The sequence below is a fragment of the Ictidomys tridecemlineatus genome, chromosome 7 (genome assembly GCF_052094955.1).
Source record: "Ictidomys tridecemlineatus isolate mIctTri1 chromosome 7, mIctTri1.hap1, whole genome shotgun sequence".
Classification (NCBI taxonomy): Eukaryota; Metazoa; Chordata; class Mammalia; order Rodentia; family Sciuridae; genus Ictidomys; species Ictidomys tridecemlineatus.
Genome location: NC_135483.1, coordinates 194,725,684 through 194,748,149, shown reverse-complemented (window position 1 = coordinate 194,748,149; position 22,466 = coordinate 194,725,684). Strand labels below are relative to the sequence as shown.

Sequence of the window (22,466 nt, the reverse complement as noted above, 5' to 3'; positions counted from 1 at the left end):
CCCGGTCTTCTCAGCCTTCACTCCGTCTCCTATGCACTTCTTAGCAAAGTTCAGCTTGCTGTCTGCCCCGGGGCTCTGCCTAACTTGCCTCTCTGCATTTTAGACCCTCTGAACTGCTCTGGACCTTCTGCTCCAGCCCAGGACTCCCTAGGCCCCACCATCCCCTCCACCCTGGGTTGCATATGGCGCCCCCTCCTCTGCTTTTCCTGTGGCCTCCTTTCCTCTCCGTGCCTCTGAGTGTCACAGTGCCTGTGACCCCGTCCTTAGCCTCTTCTCTCCCATTCTGTGTGTCCTGGGTGCTCTCCAAGAGTCCCATCCTCCTGGCCCGGTTGACTCTTCCAGCCCAGAGTCCTCGCCAACAGCCTGGACCCACCCACCCACTCAGGGTCTTCACACTCCGGAGTTCACCCTGAGCTCACCCTTACTGCCAGCAGCCCCCTCCTCGGGGCTCCTCGGTCACATGGCCCCTGACACTACTGCACCGTTGTCCCTTCTATTTCTCTGGTCATTGCTCATCTCTCTCCAGCAAAGCTCAGCTCAACCAGCTGTCTGCATCAGACTAGTGACCCATTGATCCACCATCTACAACCAAAGCTGGGCCACACCGTGGGAACCTTCAGAACCGAGAGCAAGCAGAAAGGCCAGAGTCTCCGGCAGCCAATTAGGGTGGCCTGGAGCTGCCATCCCACATAACAGGTGTTTCCACTGGGGACCTTCACTATGAGCAGTCCAGAGGCCGAGGGGCTTCTCCTGTGACTGGGAGGCCCCAGAGGCGTTGGCCCCTCTCTCTCATCCATAGACCTCCTTCCCGGGGACCCTTTCTTGGACATTCTGATTCATTCAGGCATTTGAGAGCCAAGTCCTACTGAGGTAAAAACCATTCTCTCTTTTTTGTAACATTTTATGTAAAGTGGATAAAAACTGATCCATAGTATATTTTTCTATAAAAGAAATAGGTGTTCATTATAGAAAAATACAGACAAGTTAACAGGATAAAATAAAATGCATTCTTCAATGTTTTTCTCTAAATAATAATGTTTTTTACAAATTTAAGATATAGCGTGCATTCAGTTCTGAAACTAGATTTTCCCTAAACTGTATACAAATTTCCATACCATTAAGTGTTCCACCATCACAGCATTTTCATGTCTACATGGAACCTCACTGAATCAATGCACCATAATTTGTTTAACCAATTCAGTCTTCTTGGATATTTAAGTTGCTTCCAGTTAGCAGGGGCTCATCACATGGCCCCTGCTAAAGACAAATTCCACTATAAAAAGCACCTACATTCCTCCAAATGACAATTTTTCATCTTCAACAATTTGAAGACCCAATATTCCCTGAGGACTATTTCACATTGTCTTCCCGGCTGCGCACTGACCCCCACACCCACACCGCGCTTCCAAGGACAGCCACTTGGTGCTTCTGAAGAGCCTCTTTGACTCACTCCTCAAAGTTTTCTGAACTTTTCTCATAAATGTATTCTTAAAAAGTAGTCTTTTTTTTTTTAAAGAGAGAATGAGAGAGGAGAGAGAGAGAAAGAGAGAGAGAGAGAGAGAGAGAGAAATTTTAATATTTATTTCTTAGTTCTCGGCAGACACAACATCTTTGTTGGTATGTGGTGCTGAGGATCGAACCAGGGCCGCACGCATGCCAGGCGAGCGCGCTACCGCCTGAGCCACATTCCCAGCCCTTAAAAAGTAGTCTTGAGGGCCAGGAGTGGAGCTCAGTGGTAGGACACATGCCCACTCCATGTGAGGCCCAGGTTCATCTTCAGCAACAATAAATAAATAGCACACCACAAAGGTAATATTTTCTTGTAGAAAACTGACAAAATACAGATACTCATTTAACAATAACCACTTTAAATATTTGGAATCTGTCCGTCTCATTTTCCTTTAAGCATAATTTCATTTGTATTTACCAAAAATAAAATCATGCTATATATTCTACATTCCAGAAAATTGTTACTCACCAGAAATATATGTAAAGAATCCAGAAGGGGCCATTACTCAGCACACAAATACATTGTTAAACTTTTGTCAATGTAATATCCTCTTTTAATTTGCATTTTCCTAAGTGTCAGTGATATTTAACATTAAGAGGATTTGTTGGAATTTTAGCTTCCTTTTTGTGTATTGGCTATTAGGATCCTCGGCCTCTTTTGCCCAGAATTTTTTTCTCACCATTTCTACACCTTAAGGATAATTGTAGTAGCTCTATAACATATTTTGCCATTTGATAAAGCAGATTTCTTCCAACATTTTTCTTTTATTACATTTCCTGAACACTGGTGTGACTCTTTTTCCAAGATTCCTTCCTCCACCTTTTACTCAATTTTCTAATTTTACAGGTTTATAGAAAACTATTAATTTTGTTATTTGGGATGATAATAGGCTAGTTTACTGAATATTTTTACAAGTTCTAAATAATATTTTTTATATTGATTTGTATAAATTTTCTAAATAGATAGTTGTGTCATCTACAGATAATAATTAATCATTTTGATTTTTAAAAAATATATGATATTTTTGTTCCTTTTTCCTATCCTATTACAATGGCTAAAGCTTCTCAAAGAGTATAGAATACTGATGAGGGTACCTTTGATCTCATGTTTCCATTTGTAAAAAGTTGCATTTTTAGGATGCACCTAATCTCCTTCTAACCTCTCACACATTCCCTCTTGGGAGCATTTTATTGGTACCTTGAGAAGAAAGAGTTTGCTTGCATGTCTTAGCCCCTTCTGGAGTCTTTGGATCTGTTGTTAAGAAGAGGCATCCTCTGGTCTCTCTGCTTCCCAGGAGGGGGTCAATCATAGCTGTATGTGGGTGGAGGAAGAAGGGTCAGAGCTGTCAGTGTCTGTGTAGGTTGTCTAATTCAGAGATTGTTAGCAAGCTCCTTTGGCTTCAGATCTAAAGCCACATTCTGCAGTTGGCTTCATCAGTAATGAAGTTGACATTTGACCCCCTGTGTCTGAGGACTCCTTTCAATTGATTCCAAACTGAGACAAGGAACAAGTGGTAACGGCAAGCTTGCTTGCTTCCTTTTGGCATAGTAAAAATATCTCTGTTGCATCATTAAATTGGATGTTGGCTGTTACTTTTAGAAAGATAATCTCTAATCATGCAAGAAAGTATGCTTTCATTCTGTCCAAATCAAAGTTGTAATAAGAAATGGGTATCAGGTGTTGTCGAATATTGTTTTAGCATCTATTGAGATGATCAGACTGTTTTCTCCTTTGGTATATATGAGACAAAATGTATTAGTAAATTTTTTAAAACTATTAAAATATTTTAAAGCTAAAGAATTTTGCAATCCTAAATAAATTCTATTTTGTCACATGTATTATTCTTTCAACATATTACTGGATTTTATTTTTCAATATTTCATACAGGATCTTTATACTTTTATTGGTAATTGATATTGGTCTAGCTTTATTTGTTGTTATTGCTGATTGCCATTATCTCTGCTGTGTTTTATTTTAACTTTTTAGGAATATTTCTTTGACAGACTTTTTTTAGTGTCTTCAATAAAATTGTTGTATTTTAGTTTTCTACTATTTTCCTTGTTCAGCTTTCATGTCTATTTATTTTTCTGAAAGATCATCCATTTCATTGAGACTTTCAAATGAAATAGAATATATTTTCTTGAAGATTTAAATTTTTACTCACTAATTATGACCTCTTTTTTCCTGAAGGTTATACATTTATGCCCATTCTTTTGGTTTTTGATTGACTTTTTTTTACATTTACCTTTCAAAATAATGTTGAATTTTTCAATCATCTTGATGAATTTTCTATTTATTCTATTCTTTTTAAAAATTTATTAGTTGTCTATTCTTGTTTTCTTAGTTTTATCTCAGTATTATTTTCCTCTGTTGTTGAGGTGAAAGTTTAGTTCCTTTATCTCCCTTCTTTCTTGTCTCACAATAAAGGCATTTAAGGCTATGAATTTTCTTCTAAAGACAACTTTGGCTACCTCCTACAAATGTTGTTGTATTGAAATTAAATTTTTTCTGATGACTAATTTGAATTCTCCTACAATGTATTAGTTACTTATTTAAAACCCTTTTGTTTCTTCTAATACCTAAATACTTTGATAATTCTATCTTTCCCTAAGAGTGTTGTTATAGTTTCACTTTACTCACTCATGGTCAGAGAATATAAATTTTCTTTGGAATTTTATCACCAAATTTATTACCACTGCCCAGCACACTGCGGAATTTTCACTAATTTCCATCCCATCTTATCTTGGTCAGGAGTCCTTTTTCTTCACACTACTCTCCCACTGCAAGTCTCTTGTTCTCATTCTCCTGTGTCTTCTCTTCTATCCCATTGGTTTTAAAGTATGTTTTGATGCCAATTCTTAATGTTTCAAATTGGTGTGTAGGAGCTCTCTTTAGTAGGATTTTTACCCAGGCCCTAAAAGTTAGTTGCTCACAAATGACAAGTGAATGGGGGGAATAGGGTAGAAGAGGAAGTTCTGGGAACATCAAGTATCATCCAAACCAGATGCCCAATGACCCGTAGATTGACCTTTGATGCAAAGGTCTAGAAGGTCAGCTAAGGACTTCTCAGTCATGAGTCAGTCCCCATTGAGTCTTCCACGTTGGCAACAGAAAATGTTACTCTTCTAGTCTGTCTGGGGGAGACCATTACCCACATCTCAGCCTCCCCCAGCTCCAACTTTCTGGTTTCAAAGTGTAGAGAAATTCTCAATGAAAAACCCTCAGAATATTTTGGTCTGATGCCTGGTTCAACTGTTTCTTCTCTTGAGACAATCTCTCTTTTATTCTTTTTGTTTCATTAAGTGGGAGATGCATACAGAAAAGCATGCATCTTCCCACACTAAATAACTGCTAGTGGATACGATATTAACATACAAAATCAATAGCTTTACTAAACTCCAACAAAGAAAGTTCTGAGAAATAAATCAGCAAGACAATCCTATTCACAATAATCTCAAAAAAATAAAATAAAATAAAATACTTGGAAGTAAATCTAACCAAAGAGTTGAAACACCTTGACAGTGAAATTACAGACACTTGAAGAAAGATATTGAACAAGACCTCAAAAGACGGAAAGACCTCCCATGTTTATGGAATTGGCAAATTAATATTGTCAAAATGGCTATACTTCTAAAAGTGTATATAGATTCAATGCAATCCCCATCAAAATGCCAATGACAGTCTTCGTATGACTAGGAAAAGCAGTCCTAAAACTCATTTGAAAGAATAAAATATCTAGAACAGTGTACACTGCAGGTCTGCAGTAATAAACAGCATGGTATTGGCATCAAAACATACTTTAAAACCAATGGGATAGAATAGAAGACGCAGAGACAAATTATTATGGTTTAGATATTCAGTGACCCAAAAGCTCATGTGTGAGACCATGCAAGAAAGTTCAGAGGTGAAATGCTTGGGTTGTGAGAGCTTTGACATCATCCATGCATTAGTTCACTGTTGGAGATTAACTGGATGGTGTTGTACACAGGTAGGATGTGGCTGGAGGAGGACGTCCCTGGGGCCCTGCCTTTGGGATCTGTTTTTGTCCCTGGTAACGCGCACTCGCTATGCTCCTTCCTGTCACGTCCTAAGCTGTTTTCCTCAGCCACAGCCTTCCACCTTGATGTTCTGCTTCACTTCAGCACAGAGCAAAGGAGTCCTTTGCTCTGGACTGAGACCTCTGAAGAAATAAAATGTATCCACTAGCAGTTATTTAGTGTGGGAAGATGCATGCTTTTCTGAAGCCATGAGCCCCAGATAAACTTATCCTCCCCTAAGAGAGGAAGATTGTTCTTGTCAGATCATTTGGTCAAAGCAGCAAGAAGATGGCTAAAACACAAACCCACATAGGTACAGTAATCTGATACCTAACAAAGGTGCCAAAAAACATGTTGGAGAAAAGAGAGCCTTCTTAACAAATAGTGCTGGGAAAACTGGAAATCCATATGTAGAAGAATGAACTAGGTCCTTGTGTCACCCTGCACAAAAGTCAACTCAAAGTGGAACCAAGACCTAGGAATCAGACCAGAAAATTTGTAACTACTAGAAGAAAACAAGGTCAACAGTCCAACATATTGGTGCAAGCACCAACTTCCTTAACAAGACCCCAAAAACTTAAGAAATAAAACCAAGGATCAATATGTAGGACAGCATTGAATTTAAAAACTTCTGCAAAGCTAGGTGTGATGGCACACACCTGTAACCCAGCAACTCAGGAGGCTGAGGCAGGAAAATCCAAGTTTGAGGCCAACCTCAGCAATTTTGCAAGGCCCCGAGCAACTTAATAAAACCCTTTTTCATAATCTTTTTTTAAATGTAAGGAGTTTGGAGATATAGTTTGATGGTAAAATGCCCCTGGATTCAACAATCCTTAATGAAGGAAAAAAAAAAAAAAAACTTCTTCACAGCAAAGGAAGCAATGAAGAGTGTGAAGAGAGAGTTTGTGGGATGAAAGAAAATCTTTGCCAGCTACTCCTCTGATAGGGGATTTATATCCGTAACATAAACAGAACCCAAAACACACAAAAAATCCATAAATGAACAAAAGAACTAGAGACATTTCTCAAAAGAAGAAATACAAATACATTTTTTAAAAGTTCAGTATCCCTAGCAATCAGGGAAATGCAAATCAAAATTACATTGAGATTTCATCTCACTCCAGTTAGAATGGCATCATCATCATCAAGAATACAAATAATATCAAATGCCAGTGAGGCTGGGGGTAAAATGTACACCCATACACTGTGATGGGCTTCAAATTCACCACATTAGAAAGCAGTATGGAGAGACCTTAAGACTAGGAATGGAACCACCATATGACTCAGATATCCCACTCCTTGCTATTGATCCAAAAGAACCAATCTCAGCATTCTATATAGTGGTATACACACATCAATGCTTATAGCAGCACAGTATGCAATAGCCAAGATACAGAATCAGCGCAAATGCCTGTCAACAGCTGAATGGATAAAGAAAATGCGGTATCTATACACAAGGAAGTTTCACTCAGCCATAAAGAAGGAAATATGGCATTTGCTGGTAAATGGGTGGAACTGGTGACTTCCACCTTTATGTGTATCTAGAAAGCACCAATTTAAATAAATAAATAGGAAGACCATTAGAGTAAAGAAAGAGAACAGGGAGAGAGGGGAGGTGAAGAAAAGAAGTACTAGGGACCAAGTAGAGCACATTATTCCATTCATGTTTGATTATGTCAAAATGAACCCATTACATACAACAGTAATGCAGTGATATTAGTGAATCATTGAAAACATCTACCCACACTAAATAACTGCTGGTGAATCATCACAAACACCCTGGGACCTGTTCAAGAAATGAAGTGCCACCAGGATTTGCTCATACTTCTGTCCCCGCCTGCTGTATCGTCTCTCCTGCAAAAGCTATCACTGTCGTGACTTCCATCGCTGTAGTCTAGTTTTGCCTGTTTTTAATCTTAATATAAACACTATCATATTCAAGTGTCTGCGAGAGCCGTCCACCTGCTGCAAGTCCCTGTAGAATATGAAGCTCCGCTGCTGCCCGGGTCTGTTGTAGAGCACACCATGGCTTATTTAGCCGTTCTATTGGCGGTGGATATTGGGATGGCTTCTAGTTTGGAGCTGTTGGACAACATTGCTGTGAAGATCTTGCGTGCCTTGGACATGTGAACATATTTCTGTTGGGCCTTTCCCAATTGGGGAGTAACTGGATATAAATATCTTCAACCTGAATATATAACCCCACTTTTCCCAATTGATTGCACCAGTTTATACCCTAGCAGTACATGGAAGTCACATCACTTCTAACCCTTAAAAACACTGGCCTTGGGGCTGGGGTGGTCGCTCAGTAGTAGAGGGCTTGCCTAGCATGTGTGAGGCACTGGGTTCTATCCTTAGCATCACATATAAGTAAATAAAAACTAAAGGTCCATCAACAACTAAAAAATAAAGTAAAATAAAAAACACTGGCCTCCTTTAGGCTGTACTTCAACCTCAGGATTCCCTCTTCGTGCCACTGTCCACGCACACGGTCTGGCCTGGGTCCACTAGTCTATTTATTGCTCTGCTGGTCTATTCCTGTGCCAATACCACGTGGTCTTAATGACTGTGGCTTAACATGAAGTCTGAATTTCCATTACAGTAAATTGTCTCAGCTTGTTTTATCACCACAATGGCTTTGTTATTTTCATTCCTAATCTTGTTCTTCATTCTTATTCTGTTTAAATTTTAGAATCAGCTTATCAAGTTACAGTTTTTTAAAAAGGCCACATTTGGGTTTGGGTGGGGATATGTTAAGTCTATGGATCAATTTGGGGGCATGGGAACATGTAAGTATATGACATATAGACATATTATATTATACATATGGAGATACACAGATTACCCAGATTTATCTCTGTGAAGCATTTGTAGCCACAAATGTAGCTCAGTGGTCAAGGCGTGGGGTGCTGGCTCCAGCATGCTCCTTTCTGGACTGCCTGCTCATTGGCTCACTGGGAGCAGCTCATGTCCCCTGCCACCATCTCTCTCTGCACTTCCCTTACTTCTCAGGTGCCACAAGGGCAGCAATCCACCGAGAGAGCAAATGCCAGCTTCCCTCTGCAGGCTGCCGCCATCCCTGAGCGAGTCACCCTCGTCGGCTCTGGACAGTGTCTGTCTACGCCTCCTCTGCAGGGAGAGAAAGAGAAACCTCCCCCTGGGACTCCAAACTCCAGAAAAAGCCGACTTCCTCTCCCCCTCGGAAGCGGGGTCTCCCAGCCAGGTGTGGAGGCTCTGGGTCCTCCCTTTCAGAAAGAGGCTGACTCCCACCTGCAGGCAGCTCTGCACCTGGAGGGGGCTGACCCTCGTTCTCAGCCAGGGCCTCTGATGCACTCAAATCACTTCCTTGATTATCGTTCTCTTTATTGTTCCCCGGACATTTTTTTTTCTTTTTTGACAACTGTTTAGCTCAGGTGTGTGCTATAACAAAGGACGACAGACCGAATAATCTTGTTTTAATATTTATTTTTTAGCTCTAGGTGGACAGAACATCTTTATTTTATGTGGTGCGGAGGATCAAACCCAGTGCCTCACCATGCTAGGCGAGCCACAACCCGAGACCCCCAGACCGAGTGATCCTGAGACAACAGGATTGATCTCCTTACGGTTCTTGAGACTGGGGTGTCCGAGACCAAGGTGCTAGCAATTTGGTGTCTGGTGAGGGCGGCTCTCTGCTTCCGAGACAGTGCCTTGTGGTGTCCCCGGCCTGGTGGGAAGAGCAGAAGAGAAAGGACCTTGCTAGCTCTCCAGCCCTTTTATCATCACTCAACTCCTTGTGAGGACTTTGCCCCCATAACCTAAACCCTTCAAACCAGAAATTAAATTCCAACGTATGAATTTTAGGGAACACATTCAGTTCATAACATGGACTGTTCTTTAAACTCTATCCCAATTCCTAAATGTTTTATTTCATACAACTGAAATAATTCTTAAAGTGTTTTCCAGGAGATAATGTGTTTGAAATATTTCCTGAGTCCCTACATGTCTGAGAACCTCCTTCTGGTGTCCCAACACGGGAACATTAGATTAGCCGAGAAAAGAGTTCTTGGGTTATAACATTTTGCCCTTCAAACTTTGCAGGCATTTCTCCGTTGCTTTGACCCACTTTTGATGGGAAGAAACCTGCTTCCAACTAGAGAATCTGGTTTTTCTTCTGTGAGGTAGGAATTGTTCCTTTCTCCTGGAAATACCAAAATGTCCTCAGAATGTGTTCAAATATGTTTCCCTCTTTCAAAGAATATCTTGAAGAATACCTTTCATTTAAAGACAGCTCTTAATTTCTAGAAGTTTTGGAAGGAGTTCTGATTTAGAGAAAAAGACTTCCTTCTCAGGGAACCTGTCTTCTCTGCTGGGCCGCCGTGGTGAAACTCGGGTACCACGGACTGGGTGGCGGGAGCACCGACGTGGGGCTCAGGGCTCTGCAGGCCCAGGATCGCGGCCGGCCTGGCTCTGAGGCCTCGTCCCTCGGCTCACGTAGGCGCGGTCTCACTGGGCACTCATATGACCTCCGTTTCTGTGCCCAGAGAAAGAGCTGTGGTGTCTTCCTCTTCTGGATCGGACTCCTCCCTTAAGGCCCCAGGACCAGCAATCCCGTCCTTAGGTCCTGTCTCCACTGCAGCCTCATGGGGGCTAGGGCTTTCACCTATGGGGATTGGAGGTGGGCACAAGTCAGTCCCAGCAACATTATCCTAGGTTATTTCTTCATTTACTTACTGTGTGTTATGGCTTAGATATGCAGAGTCCCCCAAAAACTCATGCGTGACACAATCAAGAAGGCTTAGGAGTCAAAGTATTGGGTTACCAGAGCCTTAACCCAATCAGTGAGTCAGTCCCCCATAGGTGGGTAACTGCAGGCAGGTAGGGTGGGGCTGGAGAAGGCGGGTGCCTGCGGGGCATGTCTCTGAGGTCTGTATTTTGCCTTGGTGGAGCAGAGCTGTGCTCTCTCTGCTTCCTGGTGCCAGGTCCTGAGCTGCTTTCCCCTGCCACACTGTCCCACCATGATGTTCTGTCTTCCCTGGAGCCCTGAGATGTGGCTGACTACCTGTGGACTGAGACCTCTGAACCCTGAACCCCCAAATAAACTTTTCCCCCTAAAATTATTCTTGTTGGGTCTTTTCCTCACAGCAGAAGAAAGGATGATGAAAATACTATATTATCTCTATTCTCTTTCTCCTAAGGTCATATGAATGCAAGAATATTCAGAGGAAAATGATTAGACCCTGAGAACTGCACCTACTCCGTCCATCTCGGCTTGGATGGGCTGACTGGGTGGTAACTGTGGGCAGGTGGGCCACTGGGACATGTCCTGGAAGGGCACTGCTTCCTGTGCCCACCCCCGTGTCTCTACCTCTTGCTCTCTCTACTTCCTGTCATGAGCTGAGCCGCTTTCCACTGCGGAGACCCTCCCCCAAGGTGTGCTGCCTCACTTGGACCCACAGCCATGGAGTCACCATCTAGGGACCGAGACCTCTGAAATCGTGAGCCCCTCTAAATCGTGCTTGGTAGGTGTATCGGTCACAGCCACACCACAGCCAGCTAAACGGATCCCAGAAATGTGTGTATATATCATGTTCACGGATCTCCTGACCCTTTCTTCCACCTTGCTCTGTTTCATAGACCATTTTCTCTCTTTCATAGGTTGAAGTGGAAGTTGAAGAGAACTTCTGTGTCTGGTCTTCTTGACTGGATTTCCCACAACCTCCCCTCACTGTGTGAGTGATGACCAGCCCTGTGAAGGACCCAGGTGAGTGGATAGTCTGTGGCTGGTTAAAACCTGGCCAGGGCCTTCCCTTCGCTGGCTCTCCTGCTTCTCTCCATAGACAGCCAGCTTGTCCAGATCCTAGGTGACAGTGTGAAGTAGAAATGTTCCCAATGCTTGTTTCTTGCAGCCATTATGATTCATAAGAAGACACAAGCTCTCCTGGCTCAGGGACCCACTTTAGCTCTGGGAGGCCAGAGCTCACACTCGGCTTATCTGTGATGGGGAAGGAGAGGGGGAAGGACAAGCTCTTTGGCTGTCTTCAAACAGTAGTTAAGGTGGCAGACCAATCATCTACTGCTGAATAACAGATTACTCCCAGCCTAATGCTTAAAACAACACACATATATAATTCCACACTTTCCAGTTTAAGAGGGTGGTGCCAGCTCAGAGCCTCTTGTGCTCAAGGGTAGACAGGGGCCGAAAGCTCTACCACCATGCCCCCTGCATGGCCGTGCCCCCTAGGGGCACCACAGACTATCCACTCACTGGGCCCTTCCACGGGGCTGGTCATACTTGGCAGCTGGCTTCTGCGAGACTGAGCCACGCCGGAGAGAGCTGAAGAGAGCCTTGGGACGAGACAGACCTTTTATAATCCAACCTCAAGCAGCTGCCTCTTCTGCAGGAGCAGCACCAGCTGTTAGGAACGCATCTCAGAGGCCCCGCAGCCCTCGGAGCAGGAGGTTACCAGGGCGATGTCAGCAGGCCGGCATCAGGAGCTGCCCACCAGGGACCGTTCCAGCATGGACTATGTCACTATCAAACATTTTCAGACTCCTACCAGGAGTAGGCAACAGGGTTGGACCTTGTAGACGTGCCACTCTTCTGTAATAGGTGTAGAAATCGGAAAGAATTAGCAAGAGGGACAGGGAACGTCACCCGTGGGGCAGGGTGTTCCTGTCCTATTTCTTGTTTGTTTTGTTTTCCAACGTCCAGCTGCTGGAATGGCAGGGCACTGTCCTTTCTGAAACATGCTTGGCTGCCTCCCAGGAGCCCGCCGTGCCCAGGCCGTGCTGCTCCGTCAGGGAGCCGGAGCCGGGTGCCGCTTGAGATGCGGGTGTTTGGCGTGTGCTGTGGGACGCAGGGCCCCTTCCTGGGCCTGCTGATGGGGCAGGAACTGCCCTCCGCTCACCCTGGCCCTCTCTGCCTCCCTCTTCCCCCACCTTGATCAGCAGCTCAGCCCGCCCTACCTGCCCTGTTGTTAGCAAAGTCTTAGCGACTTTCTCTTCATGGATGCTGCACTCTGCCCTCAATGCCATCCGGGACACGTTTCCCCGTTTCTTCCAGGTTCATTGACTCTGAAGACTGAGTGGGGTGGAGGGAGGGTTACGAGTTGTCAGACTCCTCTGCTTTGCCCTGTCAGGGAGCCTACCCAGCTCTGCTTTGGTCTAACAGGGCGACTTTAACTTCAGCTCTCAGAAGGCAGACTCTTCCCCTGAGTCATGTGCTTGGAGGTGACAGTGACACCATGATCAGCTGTGCGACTTTTCAACAGGAGGCCTTCGAGGTCCAGGCTCAAGGCAGCGTCTTGTTTGGGAAAACACCATCCAGCCACGCAGAGCTCACAGGGCGGAGTTGCCTTTCTCTCTTCGTCCACTTGCCATATGAGACAGCCCCCAGCGGTGATGCCCCCAACCCTGGCGGCTACCCTCACCCTTGCACCTCTTCTTCCCTGCCATTCCTTCCTCATCTCTTCTCACGGCACTGCATCTCCTAAAAAGACCAAACGAACAGAGAGGAAAGAAGAAGAAGGAGCTGATTCCTAGAGGAGGTGATGGACAGCCAGGAAGCAGGACCACACGGCAATGGGACATGGTCCCACTGTCAGCCCCACCCCTTGACTGTAGCATGACCTCAGGCAAATTGTTTCTTTCCCCAGCTTCCTCACCTGCCAAGTGATGGCAGCAATAGCTCCTGCCCCCCAGGGTGTCAAGAGGGGAAACTGCATTCACGTTTGCAATGCCTGAGAAGGGTACCTGGCCTGTGTCACCAACTGTCATGGGCATATGGCACATAGCATCACATCGTCAGCCACCCAGAATTGCCTGGCCCTAGCAGGGCTCCAAAGTGTTTGCTGCATGAAACTTCCATGTATTTCGTTTGGGTGGTTGTACTAATGGAAAATATATGAACCTCCAACTGAACCGGTCTCTCCTTGTGCCTTTGCAAATCATGACCCAACAGAGGAAAAAATCTTACAAGAGTTGCTATGAATTTCCGCATATCTGATATCTAACTCCTGCATTGTTCCCAACCTTGTAACCACTGAGGAGATGGAATCGGAATCTGTTGTCTCCTTGCACAGAGACCTGCCAACAAGACCCCACTCCAATGCCACTCTGCAAAGAGGTGCAGTGGTCCAATGAGCAAGCCTGTTCCATCACAGAACAGTCAGTTCACTGACAGACCTTGGTTGTGATTGACATGCCTAAAATGCTATGAACGGCTTGTTTAAAAGGGATTCAGAAGACCCTCCAGCCAAACTGAAAAGCTCTAGCCCCAGGGACAAGCATCTGTGTCACTCCAGCAGAGAATTAAGAGTCACCATGTTGGTCCACTTTGTTGCTATGATGAAATACCAAGGCACGCTACTTTGTAAATTAAAGAAAGTTTATTTGGGCTCATGATTCTGGAGGTGAAAGGTTGAAAGATGTCACCTGGTGATGCCCTTCCTGCTGGCAGAGCCCCAAAGTGGCACAGGGCGTCACATGGTAAAGGACAGGAGCACACATGTCTGTGCGTCTGGGCTCTCTCCCTCTTCTTACAAGGCCACCAGGAGTCCATCATGGAGCTTGAACCTAATAACTTGAATCCCAACAATTTCCAAGAGCCCCACCTCCAAACACCAGAGTTAGACATGTCTCCACCCTTTTAAGACCTCGCCATGAGGGCCAACTCCATGGTGCCCCACGGGAGACCAGCCACAGTGAACCACACAGCTGCAAACAAGACCCTGGGAGCGGGGAGAGAAGAGAAAGAAGAAAGACAGAAAGAAACCTGCCCAAGAACAAAGCCCCAGAAAACTGGACCTGGGAAGGTGGGGCAGCTAGACTGGGAGGGGAGAGTGACCCAATAGAACCCACAGGAATTCTCACGGGAACCATGGGCAGAGGGAGCAGCCCCAGACTCTCCACAGGAGTGGGAACATGGCAGGCTCCATGAAGATGTGGGCCCAGAAGGGGGCCTGGGTCACTTGAGTCATTTGTACATGGACCATACTTGTCCCTCACCTGAGGTCCATGGGGTAGGCACATTTGAGAGTCTTCATTTCTCCCCGGCCAGGACCCTGTTTTGGCAACTGACTCTCACTGCTGTTCCATCCTAACATGGGGCTGACATGTCACTGGACTCCAGCCATGTCCACTCACTCTCCAAGCTTGGTCAGCTCGTGGCAAAATTGCTCAAAACCAAAAGGATAGATACAGAAGAAGCTGCAGGTCCACAGTCACAGAAGGTACCCTCTGGGGCTCTGAACAACTCCACCAAACTCCACCGTAACTAAAGCCAGAGCTTTTCAGTTTGGCTGGAGGGTCTTCTGAATCCCTTTTAAACAAGCCTTTCATAGCACTGTAGCCCCCGAGCCTGACCTCACTGGACACAAACCAGGGGACATAACCCCCCCCAGAACCTGCGCGCTTCTCCCTGCGGATCTCTGCTGGTAGCCCCCCGCCCCGGACATTTGTAAACATAAAGACGTGAGTCGGTACCGCGTGTCACTGAAAATAGATGACTTATGGCACCTGATAATGACTGTTTAAAAATTAAACTAGAACGATGAAGCAACCTTTATCTGATTCAGAGAAGCCGGGATGTGTCTGCCATTGATTGCTTAAATATATTTTGCACCCTTCAAGGACAATTGCTGAAGGAGAAAATCAAATATGTGATCTCCAAGAAGTGAAGGGGGAAGTCTTGTTCCTGGGTCCCTTTCTCCTCAGGAGCAGTCCAGGCTAACAGGGGTTGGGTGGGGAGCAGCCGTCACAGGAGCTATCAAGAAATAAATAAATAAAGAGGAAGAAAGAGAGATTAGAAGATTTCATACTGAAATAAAGAAATTCATGTTGCCTTAAATATAATTTGTGTTCGTTACATTTCAATTCCTAATTTATACATAGCAGGGTTGATAAAGAATTACATTATAACAAAATTAGCCAGAATAATTAGCATAGCGTATGTGCCACTGATTAAACACCCAGCGGATAGCGCGGTAATTAAGATCAGAGAGAGCCGGATTTTGAGGCTTTGTCATCTTGTTATCTGCCTAACAAGTGCTTCATCCTTACCTCCCTTCTGATTTGAAGTTTGATATCAGCCTCTAATAATGCTCATTCGATTTTTCAAATCACCTCTCCCGAGGGAGATGATTTTTCCTGTGGTCACCACCCTCCCTCTCTGTGTTGACACCAATGTGCTAAATTCCTTCTGGAAGTGAAGCATTTATGGGGCATTTGCACTTGGAAATTCAAGCTCACAACTCTTTCAAATCCCTGATTCTTGGGGCTGGGGAAAGGTGTCTGGCGTGTGTGAGACCCTGGGTTCCATTTCATCCCCAGCATAAAGTAAACAAAACCCCTAACTCTTTGGGCAAAGAAGGCACTCGAGGCCAGTGGCTGTGTGTGGGAAGAGTTCCCGTCTGCTTCCTGGGTGGCATCCACTGCCTGTGACTCCAGTGATTCCCATGTCCCCACAGGGTCCGGTTTTCAGTGCATGTGGCTTGAAGGCGGTTGCCCGAGTGACCCTGGGCTTGCTGGTGGCAAACTGGGCCCAGGAGGCCTGGCTCCCCCACTTGGGGTCTGGGGCTGGCTGCTTGCGGCAAACCCTTGGTGGCTTTGCCCTGAGACAGGAAGTAGCCATCAGCCAAGAATGGGGAGCTGTTCCTCACCTCTACCTGCATTTTTGCAAAGTCTCTTTAGGCAGAAACTGAGACCCGTCTGTGATTCAAAGGCAGAGCGAGTTCACAACCCACGGGGGAAACCTTCACCTCCCAGGACACAGCACACAAACAGCACCAAGGACTAACCCGGGGACGCGTGCACAGCCAGCGCCGGGCAGAGGGGGAGAGTCTCAGGAGCCAGCCTTCCCTTCTCCCTGCTTCGGCCCCTCCGCCTGCTGACCTTCATCTCCTCGGCCTCCCCCTGCCAAGCTCCAACTACAGTTCCAGTCCAAGGAAAGGAAAAGGGAAGCAATGTCCCCGCTCAGTCAGGACAGCAGAGGGCTTCCCAGACGACACCCCAGAGAGACACCCCAGACAGACACCCCAAACACCCCAGATAGATACCCCAGACACCCCAGATAGACACCCCAGACACCCCAGATTCCCCAGACACCCCAGACGACACCCTAGACACCCCAGACACCCCAGACGATACCCCAGACACCCCAGACAGACACCCCAGACACCCCAGACACCCCAGACACCCCAGACGACACACCAGACACCCCAGACACCCCAGACAGACACCCCAGACACCCCAGACAGACACCCCAGCGCAGAGCACACCTGCTCTCACGGCAGAACCTCCTCGTGAGGGAGGCTGGAACACCGAGTGGCCAGCGGTGGAGACAGGATTTAAACCACCGTGAGTCACCCCCACGGGCTGGTCACAATCCACAGGTCGTATGCAGGAGCCGAGTGGAGAGGAGAGATTTCCCGAGGAGCAGAAGCAGCAGGATGAGAGCTTCAGGAACTGGTTCACCAACCGTGGAGACTTGGTAGATCTGAAGCCTCAGGGCAGGCCACCGGGGACAGCTGCAGCTGGGGTCCCAGACTGTGTGCCGGCAGATTCCTCACTGCCTGGAGGGCGGTCTGTCCTGGCCGGGCCTTCAGCCATTACCCTTTATTCCAAGTCCACTGAGTTTAAATTAATCTCATCCAAAAAACATCTTCTCAGAAACATCCAGAATAAGGTGTGACCAAGTAGCTGCACACTGTGGCTCAGCCAAGTTGACACCTAACATTAAGCCCAGGGAGAGAAGGGAGAAGGGAAGAGGTGGCAAGACCAGGAGCCGAGGTAGCCCTCCGAGGCCACAACACACTCAGAGTTAGGAGGGAAACTGCTGGGACAGCCATGTTTGTGCACAGGTTGACACTGGGACACCCAGGAGTACAGGAGGCAGTGGCCGCCTTGAGAAAATAGCCCACCCGCTCCCCAGGAGAGCAGGTAAATCAGGACAGGGCTTTGCTCCTGCGTGGGTGGGCGCTGTCACTTTGAGCCAAGTTTATCAGCCTTGGTGTGGGGGGGGCAGCTAATGTTAGGTTGCTTCCTGTGTCCCCTGGTCTGTGCTTCTGTCCCCAGCTGAGAAAGAGTTCCTGTCTATGCTTTTGTCCTTCTTTGAGACCAGCCTATCCATCTCTGAGTTCAGAAACCCAAGTTCCCCTTGCATTCTGTTCAGCTGAAGGCCCGTCCACGTCACGGTGCCCACACTGTCCTTTAGATGAAGTAGAGTGTGAGGGACAGAAAGTCAGAAAATGTTCTCTTCAACAAGCAGAGAGCCAGCCTGTCCCGGGGGACAGTGTCCACAGTTTCTGGATAGAACCGCACTTTTGACAAAGGAGACATTCAACAATGCTTCCAAGAGCTTCCTTTGAAGAGGCTGGCTCTTCCTCTCCCAGTACCACAGACACGTCCACCGCCCCCATCAGAATAGCTCTTCCCTGCGCCTGGGAAGACGACCTCACAGCTGCCCGGGGCCAGCGGCCCTGGCTGTAAGGGAGCCACAGAACCTCAGCTATTTATAGCCCCCGCACCACTCCCTCCCCAGGCAGCTGCTAACTTTGGCCTGAGATTAGAGGAAGAGAAGAAAGACAGATCCCCACACAAAGGATATTACAATGTCCAGCTCCGATGACCCGCCCGACTACCCTGTCAATTCAGACTTAGTGAGGAGACTGAAGGCCGCCCTGGACGCCAACGATGAGCGTTCACTGAGGGAGCTGATCGGCTCGGAGGTGGAGCCAGTGGACGCGGTGATCGAGCTGGCCAACGACGACTGGATGAAGGACCCCTCGGCGCAGCTCCCGTCTGGCGCGCTGCTAGGTAACCAGAATGAGGCCCCTGGGGGAAGGAGATGGCTAACTCCCACACCAGGGTGGGCCATTCCTGAGTAGAGGGGCCGACGGCAGGAAGGGGCCAGGACAGTGGCTGGATATCAGATTCCTACTGCAAAGATCTTAATGGAGCGAGATTCTCCAAAGATACGGTGTTTATTAGGGAGTGGGCATTGCAAAGGGAACACCATGTGCCGCAGTGAACCGCGTGCAAATCGAGGAGGCAGAGGCCAGGGGCAGAGCTAGAGGCAAATGAGAAGGGCCACATATTTGCAACAATAGCCCTTGGCCACAAGGATCGACAGCCGGCATCCGGCATCCATCCGAGGCTGGACGGGCAGTGGCTGGGCAAATGGCCCTGCAGAAGCAATTTCTGTGCAAGGTCATGGTGGCCTCTGGACAAGGCTGTGGCCCTGGCAGAGCCCTTGGTGCAGTCTTGGTTTCCGGGCACACTGTGGGGCCCCTCCTTCACACCCTCCCGGCTTTACCTGCTGTCTGTCAGGACTGACATGGTGACTTCATCTGGGCTCTGATGGCTTTCACATAAACCCACACTGCGCCCAGCCTGGTGGGTGTCTCGCAGGACCAACAGCACAGCACCCCACAGGATGATTCAAAGGAGAAATCCACCCTGGGTGCCCCGTCCTGGCACAGGGCTGTTGTTGGGTCTCCGTGTTCTCCCACACGGGTCCGTCTGCCTCCTTATAACCGCACCATAGACAGCATTTTGTGCTCTTTCTTGAGATCCAAAAACCTGCTTTCCATGTTGCCACCTAGGCTCCTGAATTTGTGTTAATCAGCTCTTTGTGGCTGTGACCCAAGCACCTGACAAGAACAACTTAGAGGAGGAAAAGTTTATTTGGCTCACCCTTTCAGAGGTTCAGTCCATGGCCACCTGACACCACTGCTGTGCGTCCAGGTGAGGCAGAAGAGCATGGTGGGAGGCTAGGGAGGAGGAAAGCCACTCTGCTCCTGATAGCCAGGGAGATACAAACCTCAAAGTCCCGCCCCCGAGACCTACTTCCTCCAGTCCCACACGCCCTGCCTACAGTTACCACCCAGTCCGATAGTCTAGCTCTTTCAAATTATTAATCCAGAAATTGAATTAACCCACTCATCAGGTTGTGGTTCTCATGACCTAATCCTGAGCTTTGTGGGACACCTCAGCTCCAACCCCTGAGCCCTGCAGAGGTGACTGATCACAAAACGACATGGGAGGAGGGTATTGGTTTCTATTTTGGTTCCTATAAATAATGCTGTAACTAGCATCTTCATTAGAATCCACATGACTTTTTTTCTGATTTGGGGTTTATCCTTAGGATACATTCCTAGGAGCCCATTACTGGAATGGGAATATAAATTTCCTTGAGTATAATTCAAATTGTTTTCCAAAAGGACTTCTATTCCCTCTGACGGAGAGCTGTTTGCCACGACCTCTCCAACAATGAGCGCCGCAGAAAGGAATCTTCACATTGAAACATTTAAATCACTAACTTAATCATTGTATGTATGCAATTCTTTGCTGCCTGCTCGTCCATCCTCTCTTTACAGGCCAGGACAAGGGACTTTGCCTCTCTTTGGAGGCCTCTTCACATGAAATGCAACTATCTCTTTGAGTGCTTTCTGTCACTTAATAGAACATCTGCAAGGAACAGGCACAACCCCTGCTTGGGTTTGCTCAGGATGTCTCCCCTGGCCTGATTTACTTTTAATTGTATCCTGCTATCTTCTAGCTGGTGCAGTGTGCACCCTGGGAGGCCTGTCTTGGCTGAAGGCTCCTCTCTGCTCTCAGGGGGTGAAAGCGGGAGCCTTTCTGATCATAAGTGGCAATTTGACTAGGAGTGTTAAGCGCTGTCCTGACCCACCCTGCTGTGCCCTGTGCCCACCCTTGAGGCTGATCTTTATGAACTGCATCTATCCATCCCCTGCCCTCTGGTTCCTGTTGGCTGCAGCTTTTAGAAGGTGCTAGAAGAAGGGGAAAGGGCAGGGTATTTGCTCCCTGGGCCCTTCCCTGCCAGGTGGCCGCTGCAATTTTGCAACATCGTCCAGATGGGGACCCCGCTCCTGGCCGGCATCTCCTTCCTCCTCGCTGGCCCTTTGGGTGCAGGAATGGAGAACCTCCCACTGCGGCTCCTCCCCTGCTTGACTTCCCTCTCCTGCACCCTGTGGTCATGCCTCTGTCTTCTGTGGGATTCTGACTGGAGCAAGGTCGTCTCCACACATCCTCCTTTGCAGACCTGCCACGGCCGGCAAAGGCTTGTGCATTTGGAGCTCCTTCACAGCATCACTGCTGCTCATGCTTCTGCTGACCTGCCAACCTTCACCATCCCCGTCACGGGGCTGAATGCTTCAACCAGTGAGATTTGACTTGGGAAAGCCACACACCCTTCCCTTGGATCCATCAGCTCATGGACACCACCATACACAGGGACCATGCCCTGCTGGATGGCATGATTCCAGAGCACAGGGGCCACGGGAGGCTGAGGACGTATTTAGGCGCTGGATGATGATACACGGTATGAATAGGTGCGTGGTCAGGAGTGTCTTGTCACTGGTGATTTCATTTCAGACAGAGCAGGCTGCACTTCTCCCAAGGGCAGAGTTGTGTGTGTGGCGTGCCACTCTGACTAAATTGGGAAATTAGGGCTTGAAGGAGACAAAGAAGGCTGGGAGGTGGGTGTAGTCAGGAGGGGACTGAAGGCAGCTGCCCAGCTGCACCATAGCAAGGGTCTGGGATAAACACAGATGAAGGGACAAAGACAGGGAAGAGCAGGGCTGCTCGTGGGAAGGACTTGGGGAGGGGCAGGAGGCATGCAGAGGGATCTGCTGTTCTGTCGTGCGTGAAGTCTGCTCCGTGTGTGACGGAGAGTGGAGGGCGAACACAGGGTCAGCACAGGAAACTCCCTCCCAAGAGCCTGTGACGCAGAAGACGTCATCACGAGAAGCTCACGAGGAGCCCCGGGAAACAGCTGCCTTCAAATGAGGCGCTCAGGGTCAAGCTCAGGTTCTGCCACCAGTGAACTGTGTGACCTCAAGAAAGACACTTTCCCTCTCTGAGCCAGCACCTCCACTTACCAACAAAGATGAGGTAGGAGTCTGTTCCCCAAACAGAGGTCCTAAAGTTTCCTGAGAAAAGCTCCAGGGTGGGATGAGCTGGGAAGGGCTCCTTGCTATTCTACCCTTGGAGACTGGCACTCGGAGCCAGAGTGGAACAAGGGCTCGAGGGTTTAGCCACAAAGGGACTTACAGAGTGCAATCCTGCTCGCCATGATTTCTCCTCTGACCTCAACTTTGCTGATGACCATGGAAAGGGGGCTTGCAGATGCTCCTTGGGATCTGCTGGCCTGGGCTGTGAAATGGGTCTCTTCCTTCTCCATGCCGAGACCAGCATCCCCAGGATGGGAGTGGGTTCCTCTGCTCTCGGCGGACCCCTGAGGCCTGGCAGAGCATCCTGGAGGGAGCAGGAGCCATTGCATTCCGATGGACACGTGGGGACATGAGAGTATCTGGAACTTGTGGAGGAGCCTGAATGCAGCCCGGATCAGGAGCGGACGCTGTGAAGAACCGAGGGCCTTCCTCGGGAGGAGGAAGGTGAAGGGCGGTAGCAGCAGGAAGAGGACCAGGCCAGGAGGGCGGAGAACCAAGGATGCCCAGCAGGGAGAAAGCATCTGCCGAGGTCATGGCAGCCTCCGCATTTGGGGAAGGGAGAAAAGATTTCCAGGACAGCCTGAGCTGACAGAATCCTGGGAGTCATTCAAAAAGACACAAGGTTGCAAAAACGGGAAAAAGTAACCATTCTCTGCTGGTTGACAGATCACACAGGGATCCCTCTAAAGCTAACCACCCTGTGAATTTTTATTTCCACTACTTTGAACAGAAGGGAAAATCATTTATTTTGATGTGTCCCGTCCAAGACAACGCAGGAAATGGCTTTTTCTGGAGAAGTCTTGCAGGTACCTATGTGCCCTGTGATGTGGGCAGAGGTTAAAGGAGCAGGAAATTCAGCCCTGCAGATGACAGAGTAAATGTGCCTCCTGAGGTGGGCTGGAGACAGGAGAAAGGTCATCAGTCAGGGTCCCCTTCCTGGGGCAACTCACCTGTGCCCTGGCAAAG

At 47.7% G+C, this 22,466-nt stretch overlaps 1 protein-coding gene across 1 annotated transcript in view; it reads left to right on the top strand.

Annotated features, from left to right (window-relative positions):
• Positions 1 to 18,112: 18,112 nt before the first annotated feature.
• Asb18 (ankyrin repeat and SOCS box containing 18) overlaps positions 18,113 to 22,466 on the top strand; it is a 62,943-nt gene continuing 58,589 nt past the window's right edge. Inside the window, exon 1 of the mRNA XM_078018293.1 lies at positions 18,113 to 18,342. Coding sequence (XP_077874419.1) covers positions 18,138 to 18,342 — 205 coding nt within the window. The 5' untranslated portion in view covers positions 18,113 to 18,137. The remainder of the gene's footprint in view (positions 18,343 to 22,466) is intronic.